The sequence below is a fragment of the Protopterus annectens genome, chromosome 3.part1 (genome assembly GCF_019279795.1).
Source record: "Protopterus annectens isolate FY-2018-M chromosome 3.part1, PAN1.0, whole genome shotgun sequence".
Classification (NCBI taxonomy): domain Eukaryota; kingdom Metazoa; phylum Chordata; order Ceratodontiformes; family Protopteridae; genus Protopterus; species Protopterus annectens.
Genome location: NC_056732.1, coordinates 140639552 through 140652884, shown reverse-complemented (window position 1 = coordinate 140652884; position 13333 = coordinate 140639552). Strand labels below are relative to the sequence as shown.

The window sequence follows — 13333 nt, the reverse complement described above, 5'->3', positions numbered from 1 at the left end:
AACCAATGTTTTTATTTTATGTCAAATTTGTTATAATTATTTAAACTGCAGATGTTTTGGTTTTATTTTTGAAGATTGTAAAATTATTGTTCTTAATGTTTAGTAATAATTTAGAGCTTTTCTCCCAAGGCCTCCGCTGAAAATGGTCTTCTACCCAGTTGGACTTGCCCAGCAATCAAATGTCAATAAATAAACAACCTTAGGAAACTGGACCACCACAATTTTTACTGTACTTGAGAGAATGATTAGGAGATGTATGTATATATATATATATATATATATATATATATATCCCTATCAGGTGATCGAGTTTTCACAAACTTGAAATTTACATGGTCAAGATCATATGATTGAGTTTTTGAAACTTTTGAATGGAGATCGCAGTACAGTGAGGCTCAGGAAATGTACCCTTTCCCCACTGTAGTGTGATCTCAGAGTTGGTATATATAATTTGCAGGGGTGTGGGGGTACAGGGGGGCTTGCCCCCATCTTGCAAAAATGTAAAAAAAAGTAGATTCTTATGTTTTTTTTTTTTTTTTTTTTTTTTTGAAGTTCGAGTTTCCGAGACTCGCTCATATGGTATTGAACATATGAATTTCAAGTTTCTGAAAACTCAGTCTTTTGAAATAGACCCATATTTATATATTTGTATTTTACGGTTACCTGGATAACTTTTTATAAAAAGAAAAAGCAGAAAGAAATAAGATTAAAGATACAACCTTAAAAGCCTAATCAGAGGTATTTCTTTGTTATATAACTACAAAGCGAGCTCCATGTCAACCCCAGATCATTAGCAATATGTAACCCATGTTAGATGAACACATCTAACACCGGAACAATATGAATCAGCAGATGAATGTAGATGCAACCCCCACAGGCAGATCTGATGAAGGCACATGAAAGTGCTGTAGAATTGGCTCCAGAAAGTTGAGACTCTTTCTTTGTATTTTTTAATAGGGCAACATACCCAGCAATTTTCATTCCTTTTTGTTTTATCAGTTTGTAATGGTTTAACCAAGGAATGTAATTTTCTGAAAGGGCAGTATCCATGTTTTGCAATACTTTAGGTTGGTTTTATATTAAAGAAAAATAATTGTAGTGTACAAGGTGATAAATTAAGGCACAAAGCTTTTTTTTTTTCTTTAATGGACTTGATGTTGCTTTTCTACCACAATTTGCTGCACTTAAATTTAAGATTTTTTTGAGTAGATTTGGTATCCTTAATTAGATGAAATCGAAACAGCTGTTAAGTCTTTGGAAACAGGTAAAATTTGTTTGTCAAGGCAGTGTTCTAGACCACGCCCCCAGTGGTAATCTATCCCCCACCAATGGCACTATCCAGTGAGGGCAAACATGTCACAAACAACACCCCCTCTCTGAACAATTGAAATAAGTGCATGTTGTTAGAAGCTTTAACACATTATCTGAGCAGTGCTTATCTGCCTGTAAAGTAGTATTTACAAATAAAGAGATGTCTTCAGAGAAGTAGCAGCTTTGAGAGTCCTTTCATTTTTAACTACCTGTCTGTTATGTGATTCTGCAAAAGATCTTTCCACTACTATATTCTTTTGGAGAATGTGATACTTCAACAGGGACACTGTTATTTTTTTTCCTGTAAGCCATGTTTTTTTTAGACTGGTGAGGTTTTTCACAGATGTCTATAGACACAGTAGTCAGGGATTTAGGGACATATGTAGATAGTAAACTGGCTTTTGGCCAATGTATGTCTAAGGTTGTAAGGAAGTCATTCTGTGTTGCTCAGCTTATAAGCAGGGGTATGGCATCTAGGCCCATGGAAGTCATCATCCTACTAAACTTAGCCCTCATCAGTCCCATCATTGACTATAGTCCCCCCTTCAGTATGTACCAGACCAGGCTCATGTAACAACTGGAACAAACAGAGTTTCCTCACAAAGAGAATACAGGGCATTAACAACATGTTCTATGCAGATTTATTTAAAGCCTTGTCCCTTCACTTTATGTCCTACAAACTGTTGGGGGGTGATCTATGTCTGGTACAAGGCATCACATGATCTCACTCTGATGCACCTCTAGCATATCTGCAAAACAAATAGCATCAGAACTACCTAACCCAAGGACTTAAACCTTGCCTGCAACATAAATAGGACATGTTGGAGGGACAACTTTGTGTCTCAGAGAATACCCCTTCTGTGGAACAGGCTTCCCATCCTTGTGAGGCAGAGTTCTTCCCTGACCGTATTCAAGCATAACCTGGACCAGTGGATGAAAAAATCAGAAATTCACCCCTGGTCTATCACCTATGTCTCTAATAGATAAAGGCAACCTGTAAATGTTTTACCCTGCATGCCCTAGCTTACACATACCCCTAAAAAATAACCTCTCTGGCACCAAACTTGCTGGATACATTTGGGATGAATGGCTAGGCTTAAAAAGGCCCTTTTGTTCATTAGTCTAGTATATATATATTTGACCATATGAACCCTTTAAACTACCAATTCTTATACTGTTCCTGTTAGACTACTTCATGTGTTTCTTTGATACGAACTATGGCTATTCTTCCATTAAAATGTAATTTCTACACTCTTAGCATGTATTTTTGAGCTCCCTAAAAGTCTTTCTTTACAGTTTCTTTAAAGGAACACTGCTGCTGAGACCACAAAGAAGTCGCCTTTTAGTGACTAAAACTTTGTGAGAGAAGCCAGCTTTACTTGTTGACACCACCAAAAAGTTCTCTTCCTGGATTAAAGTTTATTTATTGGCATTTGTTTACCAGGATAGTCCAACTGAGCAGTGCCTTTTTTAGTGGAGACCTGGATAGAAAAGCTCCATTATACAGACATCATGGAAATTGTTTATATTGGAAACACTGACTTTTCTTCCTATGTGGACGTGACGTACCTTTTTTAGAAATCCTTATCAGCTGTAACATCAAGTAGAAGGGTGTCAGAATTAGAGATGCTAATATATGAGCCTCCTTGTATAGTATTTCTAAGATGCTATCATTTAAGATGAATATTTTTTATGCCAAAGGTGGTATCAGTTTTCTCCTTGAACTAGTCAGTTCATTTGTTAGTATTTTATTGTAACAACAAGTGCTGCAGAACACACAATGCATGTTTTGTGTGCTCACAGACAGTTGAAATCCTATACTAGAACAAAGTGGTCATCCTTCAAGTGAGGGAAAAAAAAGGCTACCTACCTCCAAACAAGCCTTATTTAATAGGTAATCCCATTGTATTGCATTTGGTTATGATAAATAAACCTCTGCTGGGTCCTATTAGAGCTCATGTTATTGTTAGATCTGATGTTATTAGAGCAACAGCTATGTCCATAGTACATCTTAATAAGTTGCCATTCAAGACATTTTAGAGGCAGCAACATGGACTATTGTCCATGCTTTTACAGACCATTGCAAGCCTTACTCTCATTCTAGAGATAGTACAGGTTTTGGCCCACTTATAGTACAAGAATACCACTAACTGTTCACCTCTCTGGGTATAACTTTTCCTTTTTGGGATGACCTTAATGTTGTGATTACTATTAAAGTATTGGTGTGTGAGATACTCACCACAACAACAGACTTCCGAAAGGAAGTTAAACTATCAGTAAAGCTATCCTTCATTCCTCTCCCTTTGGTTGAGAACTATTATATAGTTTACAGTTACTGTTATCAGCAATTGCGGTGTGAACTGTTATTCTTGCAGATTGTCCTTTTCCTTTGGTAACCAAAAGACATGCTGAAAGGTGAATTAACAGTCCTTTTAGTTGTCTTTAGATGTCTGTGTAGACTGTGTGTGTGCTTGTACATGTGCATCCTGTAATAGACTGGTATCCTTCCAGGACTGGTTCGTTCCGCCTTGCATCTTTGTTGAGTGTCAGAATTGGTATTGGCTTCTCTACAAACTTAAACTGTGTAAAGTAGGTGTCAAAGAATGAATGAATGTGCTTTTCTGTATAATTAACAACATACATATAAATGTATCTACCACACGCACAAATCTCCATATGGAGACACTTAGCCTTGACGAACTGAAGAGGGTGAATGGCAGCACTGTTTATATGTGAATCACACAATCACCTGCCTACCAGTACCTCTACTGACATGAGATCATCATTAGTCTTTACAGGGTGGAAAAGTACTAGTTCATCTGAAACCAGCCTCAACCCAAAGCTGAGGACCAAAAGAAAAAGCTCCTTGCTACCATTAATAACAAATCTACTTCATATATCCATTTAAGAAGCCCAATTATCAACCCACTTCTTAAATGAATTTCAATACTTTACTCATGTTTTATTGGCAATTGACAATTGCGTCCCCTGGCAGCTTGCACTCTGGGGAGCTGCCCCCTTTATCTTGCCCTAGTTACTGCTCTAGCTGGACCAATTGCATCTTATAGGTTCATAAGTGTTTACTAGGCTAACAATCGCAAGGGCCTTTTCAAGCCTGTCTGTGCATCCCAATTCTCTGACAAGTTCTGGTACCCTTGATAAATGTAAGTAAGGGCTTGGAAGATGAGGCAATTACAAGCAGGGGATTACAGTGAATTCTACCAGCAGATCTCTTTAATGTAGCTAGTATCTTGTGCATCTGTATGTTTCCATTCCATGTTATTGGACTTTATCCAACCAGAAAACCATCTACTAGTTAATCTTACTTGTAACTAAATGGATTTTTCTATCTCAGAGAACTAGTCACGTTTGGGTAAAGCCAAAAAACATTCCTTAGGCATTCTTAATTATGACTAAAAGAGGAATACTTTTTATTTCAGTCGAATATCTTATCTCATTTGGAACCAGATATAATCTCTAGACTGCTTGTCTCACTTCTCAGTCATGAAATGTTTGATCCTATTAATATACACTTTTATTCTTTTTCTTGTTTGTCTCCCTCAAAAACATACCTTTACACCACTGGCTACTGTTAAGTTGTCCATGAATGGAGGTCTGTGCCATAAGCTGTCCTGTTAAGCTTCAGTCTTCTATGTCCAATCTGAACTATGTTTAATTAGAAAAAAATAAACTTTTACAATTGCTATTGATACAGCTTTTTGGTTCTTTTAAGGTATTTTCTTGGAATGTATCCATATAAATGGCTATTGCATTGGCCTCGCAGGTTTCAGAGTTGCAAAGACTCTTACACTTTTTTTCTCACAATGGCAAAGTTTCATTCTCAGCTAATCCTGTTTGTTTATTCACACACTTATGTCAGCCATAACCCTTGATAAACAGTACAATTTCCACCTCTTTGCTCAACACAAGGACCCAGGTGAGAGGTTTTGTAAGATCCACATAATAATAGGATTCCTGAACATTAGACAACTGGATTTATATCTTGTTCACTTTGCTCAGAATAAGATATGAGTTCAAGTGGTTAAACAGACTATTTTTTATGACAGTTAACAAGTCAATTCCATGCCATGTTAGGATTTGATCAACCTGATGTGCTGCTACCTCTGCAACCTTCTTTAGTGACATATCTACAGGGCACTGACTTGGTCATCATTTACCAAACATCGCAAATATAATTGCTAATCTGACGCAGGGGAGAATTTTAATACAGCTGCAGTTCAAAACATGCTAGCAGAGGATTCAACATCACCTCCCTTTCTGAGTTCTATCCACATGCTATGAAAATTTAGAAGCAGGCAGGAAAGAAATTTTATGAAATAATTGTGTGAAGTGTTCATTATAATTGATGATGGATCTCCTTTCTGTTTTTAGCAGTATCAGGTCTCCCTCACTGTCCTTCTTTTCTTCTAATTTATTAATCCTCTTCACAATCTGTTTCATGCTAACCTCAAGCAGTAGTCGACAAAACAGGGCAAGTGAGTGCAGCATAGGTGGTGTAGCAACGTGCAGCTTACCGAGTCCTAAATGAGACTGAGGCAGTCAGCAGAGGTGGCTCATATGATGGAAGCACAGTGGTATTTTGGCTATTTACCATCTCAGTAACAGGCTAACATGCCCACTAGTTTGCAGGTAGCTGTTCATTACTCGGAGACAAATTGTTTGTGGCCTGTCAGGTGTGCAGTAAGAGGTGCATAGAATTGCTGTAGTGTCATTCACCAGAGCTACTTGAATAGGGTTTGGAGTGTAATTTTCTGTCTTACCACACAAAGCAAGTCTGTCTTTGCAGTGGAGATGTCTGTGAATCTCAAAGGAAAAAAAAAGGTTTCTGTGATCCTTTCTAATACAGTTGAGTGGCAGTCTGTGCAGAGTATTAAAGCTTTAAGTTGTTAATGAGCTGCTTTCTGTAGTCAGGGTTAGAGGGTTTGATTTCTTCCACCTCGATTTGCTTACTGTATGACTTAGTTAGTCAGCTAATCAGACAGTGCTCCTTGGTTGTCCATGTAAAGGGACCTTGTGTCCACTGGGGCTAACCCAGTTAAAAAACAATGAAATAATTAAAAAAAAAATGTGTGTGTGTATATATATATATATATATATATATAGAGAGAGAGAGAGAGAGAGACAGTTTCTTCTCATGGTTGTTCCTTATACAATAAATGGCTGCTGTACTCTTCCTTGAAGTAAGAGTGCAGATGACTGATTTACTTGCCTTAATAGCAGATCTTCAATAGACAGATTGAGATTGAATATTTAATGAAAGACCGTAAACATTTGGCACTGGTGCTTTCTGTATATAGTATTCAGTGGTTGCAGTTACTTTTTTGGAGTTTGTAATTGATGCTTTATGCACACTTTACAACTGTAAGCCATAGTTCACACTTTTATTTTCTGCGGTATAATTACAACCCTTCAAAGGCCAAGGAGCTTTTTTTCACTAGAATGGTGCAACAAAACCCAACACTGGGTTTAAAACAGTGGCAAATGACTAATATCAAAAAAATAAAAAAACAGATACATGCGATGGATGATGTCTAACACTGAATACCATGGGATCTGCTGGAAAAACATGAATACAAATGACTGACAGGGAATACCTTTATGTTATCAACTGCTGCAGCACTCCCTCGCTGTCTTAAATAGTCACTGTTAAGGTAAGTAAGTGACTCGTTCAGCTGTACTGGTTTACATCCAGTTATATATAATGCTGTACATGCTGGATGGAGACTTTGAAAGTAATTGTGTAATTTTTTTCTGCAGTGTGCTGAAGACAAAGAGACGCGTGATCTAGTAAGACACCATGGAGGCCTACAACCATTAGCTGTACTTCTGAGCAAGGCTGATAATAAAGAGCTATTAGCTGGAGTCACTGGAGCCATTTGGAAGTGTTCTATCAGTTTGGAGAATGTTGCAGTGTATGGATAACTGTGTATCCTTTATAAACATTTCAGAATGCTTGCTGTTGTTTAAATGTTTTATTGTATTTTTAGTTGTTTATGTGCATATACAGCATTTTCTTGTGTTATTCTTTAACTTCTGGACTCTTTTAGCATGTCTAAATGCATTATATATTATAATAATTTGTTAATTTTATTATGTTGAGAATGATGTGACTGCAGAACTACTTAGATTTCTTGCAGTGGCCTATTCACAGTTCTGACTGTCTTGAATACCCAAGAAACAACCTGTACAGTTGTTTGTATAAAAGTGTGGAGTTTTTATCTATGAAAAAGGGTGGGACTCATGAATCTTTTAGGCAAGGTACAGATTTGTTTGTATGCTTTGCAAGGGCAATCATAGATGTTTGTAATCCAGAGTCAGCATTTTCTGGCATTTACAAGGTTACAAAAAAAAGACAACTGCCAGCTTCTGCAGTTCAACAGTTGTTTGTCATTAGATCACTGTTGCAGTAATACTAACAGATGTGACGTATCCTGCCAAGGATGCTGAATTTCTTGCCAGTATGCCAAAGCTTAGGTGATCCTGCCTCATGCACTGTAGGGTAGATCTTAGATCTAGCCATGAGAACTTTTTGCCTGTAGTTAAGGGATGTACTAGCACAAAAATCCTCTGAACTTTCTTGCCACCAGCCCAGGAAGCAAATTCAATCTGAGGCTTAGTCTGTCAAACGTACGAAGGATCCAGTTGCTTTTGCAATTTAAAACTAAATACTCCATTGTGGACCATTCCTCATTGTTACTCCTGTTATTGACCTTTTTCATGTCATCTAAGATAGTGAAAAACCTCTGAGATAGGCAAATCCCATTCCCAGTGTTAGTTTTTTTTTCACTTTTTTTAATTTCTCCAAGTCATTTGGGTTTTTAATATCATGATGGGAATGGACCCCATGCCTAAGTGAAAGTGTGATTAAAGTTCATGAAGTTAGTATTGTTTCAGTCTTTGATGTTAGCCAGAAGTGCTCTTCGCAGCACCCATAATGTGCCCAGTCATGATTCCTTCTGCAATTCTTATGGAGTTACATGTATCTGTAACATATCTAAGTAAAATTGTAAATTCTTTTTTATGAGACCCCATTGCTTCTACCACTATTAGAACTGTCTGGGCATCCTTCATCCATGCTTCCCTTGTTTCCGCCTGCAAATCTTGATATTTTATGCCTTTGTGTCTCTCTGTACGTAAGACACTGTAGTGACTGGGTGTAGCAATTTCAATAATCAATGCTACCTTTGTCTTCTTTCTGTGGACTACTATATCTTGTTTCCCTCACCTCAGGCTTTGTGCCCACTGAATGGCGCACAACAACACTTATCCAACTCCACAAAGGGGGAGCCACCACTGACCCCGGGAACTACCGCCCCATTAGCCTGACGAGCCTGGACTGCGAGGCTATGGAGCGTATCATCAGGGAACTTATAAACAATGACAATGGTAATCTCCAAACTCTGGACCCTACCCAGTTCCGGTTTGTAAAAGGCAGATCATGTCTCCTAAACCTGATAGACTTCTTTGAAGCAGTCACTAAAGCTGTAGATGGGGGTGAGGGTGGTTCACATAGCCTATCTAGATCTCGCCAAGGCTTTCGACACCATCCCCCACTCTGGAATTACAGACAAACTCACTAAACTAGGTGTAAATCCCTGTGTCACAAGATGGGTTGCCAACTGGCTCACTGACAGAAGCCACACTGTGAAAGTAGCAGACTCTAAATCCAACTTCAGACCAGTGACAAGTGGAGTACCATAGGGTTCAGTCCCAGGTCCTCTCCTGTTTGGTATCTACTTCTCTGAAGTACAGGCTAACACAGAAGGTCTTTGGCTAACAAAGTTCACAGATGACTGCAAATTAGGATCCATAATCAGAACTCCTAACGATGTGGACTTCCTACAAAAGGGCCTCACTGAGACAAATGTCTGGTGTCAAAGCCATGGCCTCAAGCTCAATGACAAAAAGTGCATTGTCATCCCTTTTGGTAAAAACTCTGTTTTATAAAAATATCCAGGAGAACACAAAATAGTCCAGCACCAAGGAGAAAGTAAGAATAAATGATGCTTTATTGTGGCAACCCAATAAAAAGCAAACTGGTTTCGGCAGTGATAAAGCTTTCTTCAGTGCTATAACACACAACAAATGACATTTCATTTAAATAATAAAACGCATAATGAGAGTCTTAATCCTATTGGTTTATACCAACTTAACTCAGCTCATTGAGGCCAGGCTTAAACAAAGCACCCAGCCTTACAATCCAACCAGATTCATTTTCATTTAGGATAATGTGCGATCCTGTTTTACACATTTTGTTACCCTGGACTGTATCTGTAATGGTAAACTGGAATTTAGTAGTGGTGTGGATCATAGTATGCTTATAGAGAGAATGTGACATTCTTTTATTTCTAATATCACTGAGATGTTCACTAATTCGAAATCTCAGTGGCCGAGATGTTTGTCCAACATAGAAAGTGGAACAAAAACAAGTGGGCCAAATATATAACCCAATCACTGCTGCAATTCCCAAAAGAATTTGATATATCTTTGAGGTGGTCCTACTAGTAAATTCTTTAGTTTTCAAAACATGTGCACAAACACTACAATGACCACAAGAAATGCTGCCTACTAATTTATCTCCAAATAAAGTGAGCTGTTGAGTATTTGATGAAAAGGAATATTTATAATGAGTCAAGTAAGAGTTTATTGTACGTCTCCTGCGGTAAGAGACTAAACATTGTGATGAAAGTAATTCAGCTAATTTCTCATTGGCCATTAGTATGTCCCAGTGATTGTTGATAATGTTTCTGAATGTATTGGTGTTATGTCCATAGGTAGTGACCAGGCAAATGGGTTGAGATAATTGTTTGTCCCTATTGCTGGACATATGACGGTACTGTAATGGCTCATCTCGATCTTGTCCTGCTGCAAAGGAACAAGCCTTGTGTATGTTATCAGCGTGATACCCTCTGCTGAGAAATCTGTTGGCTAAATCCTTCTTCTCGGACAGAAAAGCTTGATCAGTAGAACAAATATGTTGAATACACAGAAATTGGGACTTGGGTATGTTGCGGATGATGTGGCGAGGGTGGTGGCTGGTTGCATGAAGTAGGGCATTGAACTGGGGAAATTTTCTGAAAACTTCTGTCTTAAGTGTATCATCACTGTCCCGAATAATGCTGACATCCAAAAATGTAATTCGATTATAATCCCAATTCAAAGTAAAATGGATACCCCATTTATTTTCATTTAAATATTGTACAAATTCATGTACATAAGTCACATCCCCCTACACACCATCCAACAATCGTCTAGATACCAACGCCAGATGTCTATTGCATCCAAAAATATATTGTGGCTGGTATCATAAATGAATTGCTCTTCAATGTACCCCATGAACAAATCCAGATAAATGGGGGTGAAGGACGCTCCCATAGCGGTGCCTCTAACTTGCCAATAACACTTCCCTTGGAAGTAAAAAAAAGGTTTTTGTAAGAACATGTTCCGTTAAACAAACTAATAAGGTATTGAACCCAGGAGTATATAGGTCTGCTTTATCTAACCAAAACCGAATGGCTTCTAAACCTGCCCAGTGTGGAATGTTTGTATATAGGGCGGTGACGTCTAAGGTGCATAATAGCCAACCTGGATCCAACTAACTATCATTAATGATTTGTAAAAATTGGGTGGTATCTTTGATCCTGCTCCTTAACCATAGGTAATAATAGTTGTAGATTTTTTTTGTCAGGAAGGCAAATAGTGGTTCCGTCAAGGATCCTCTACCCAATACAGTTGGTCTACCTGGTGGTTGTGTAAGATGTTTGTGTATTTTTGGTAGTAGATAAAGATACTGGGATTTTGGGTCTGAAACTGTTAGTTGGTAACAAATATCCTGACTAATAATGCCAATAATAAAACCAATAGGATTAAGACTCTCATTATGTGTTTTATTATTTAAATGGAATGTCATTTGTTGTGTGTTATAGCACTGCTGAAATTGGTTTGCTTTTTATTGGGTTCCCACAATAAAGAATCATTTATTCTTACTTTCTCCTTGGTGCTGGACTATTTTGTGTTCTCCTGGATATTTTGGTTCAGTCCGTGCATCTCGTCTTACTTGCATTGTCGAGTAGGTTTTACAGTTGGTCTGATTCATGCTATGGACTCCTGAGAGAAAGATAGATTGATCTACAACAGTGGAGTTTACCCTTTGGAATACATTGAAATTTATATGGGCCTTCAAGCATCCTGCATTGTTCTGGACAAATTGTTGGTTTTGGGGTCTACCTAAACAACTGTGCTACTTGTTTGCTGCCCATTTTTCAAGTGAGTTTTCATTTTTTCGAGCCGTATTTTGTTTCTATTGAAACAGTTTTATTTTATGTACTGGCTAACCTGCATTTATCGTGGAGTGACTGGATGGCATTTTAATATCAACAGAATAAGGTATACCAGTTTAAAGTTTTTTGGTGTGCCGAGGGTCAAGCCATTAGTCCATGGTAAATGCAACTGATATATAACACATATGTGGTTCCTACAGTGTACTGTTTTGGGCCGAATTTAGGGCTTTATTCATTATGAATACAATTGTTTTATCTGATTCATCCTGGCATAGTCTTAATGGCTTTGAAACTCAGTGTGTAGTCAGACTCCAGTTTTTTTGGGTGTTACAACATGTGGTTATCTGCGCTGGGGCAATTCATATCCTTCATGTTTGTTTGTGAGACGCCATTTTCTACAAGGGACTACAAGTGTTTTTTGTGGTGTTAACCGACATTGGGTTAAATCTATGTTTGGGTACTATCAGGAACTACGGATTTCGGTATTTTTAGGTTTATATATGAGTTTCGACTTTATTGTTTGTGAAGCATCACAATATACTGTTTTCAAAGAACGGATAGTGTGTTTGTTAACAAGAACTAATGGGCTTATAATTAGGAACTACAGCTTGGTGTTCCTCCTACACATTTTTTCAGAGGGTTATATTGGACTTGGTTTAGCAACAAGTTTGATTCATCCATACCAACTTGGACACCTCTGTATTCATAGGCATTTTGACTCTAATGGATATAATATGCTGTTCATGTTTCAAACTGTTTCTCTTTTCACAGCGGACTTGCTCATTTATACTAACAGTGACCTTAATGTGTGATTCATATTTTCTGTCTATCTTTAGCATTGGGTGTTCTACAGAATTGTCTTAACATTTATGGCTGTATTAGATAACTGAACTTGAAGGCATATTACTATATAATTGGGTTGGTATGACACGATTTTTGTGGTATATATTAGGGGTTTCTCTGTACATATTATAGCCATTCGCACTTGTTTGGGGTTTATAGTGTCTGACATATGTTTGTCTTCAGGGTATGCCAATGTAGATGCACAACACTCTATTTCAATTGCATTTGGGTAATAATTACGGACTTATAAACCCGGTACATCTACAATGGGTGGTGTGGAGTGGTATGCCTATGATTCATGTGTTTTTAGGGATTATAACAGACTGTTCTTCAACTTGATAGCAAGTTCATTGCTAGGGCAACATAATATGAGCAGAGACGAAAGTCAACTCATAACATTTGCAGAAGTATAAATTGATAGGACATTGGATTTGTTCACTTTATTCATGTGAAGAGCAATCATTAGATTCCTTTCCCTATTCAAGGCAGAGATGAAAGTCGGCCTATTTTGTGCTATTTTATAGCATCAGTCTTGTACCTGGATCCATTGGTTATACGGAAGTTTTCAAACTTGGACAACAGACTTATCTTGTGATTATATAATTTTTTTTAAGAGTGTTGGTTTTTTACCATTGACATTTTCTGAACACTATACGTACATTTATTAGAGGTTAACATTCGTTTACATTGGGTATTTTTTCTTGGTGTGACATGGCTATATTTGGTATTTGAGTAACCACCAATGTTAAGTTGTCTATCTCGCCTTCGTTCTTGCTGGTTAGGTTCGGAGCCGATCCTCAGCTCCGACTCGGCCATCTTCAATAGCTTGGGAGCTGTTTACTGGCTCGAGGCTGCCCCTTATCCCATAATGCCTAGCG

The 13333-nt window shown here is 37.9% G+C and overlaps 1 protein-coding gene across 1 annotated transcript in view; it reads left to right on the top strand.

Moving 5' to 3' along the window:
• Positions 1-13333, top strand: part of ODAD2 (outer dynein arm docking complex subunit 2) — a 1637397-nt gene that overhangs the window by 1073992 nt on the left and 550072 nt on the right. Inside the window, exon 14 of the mRNA XM_044066670.1 lies at positions 7090-7244. Within this exon, the coding sequence (XP_043922605.1) occupies positions 7090-7244 (155 nt within the window). The remainder of the gene's footprint in view (positions 1-7089; positions 7245-13333) is intronic.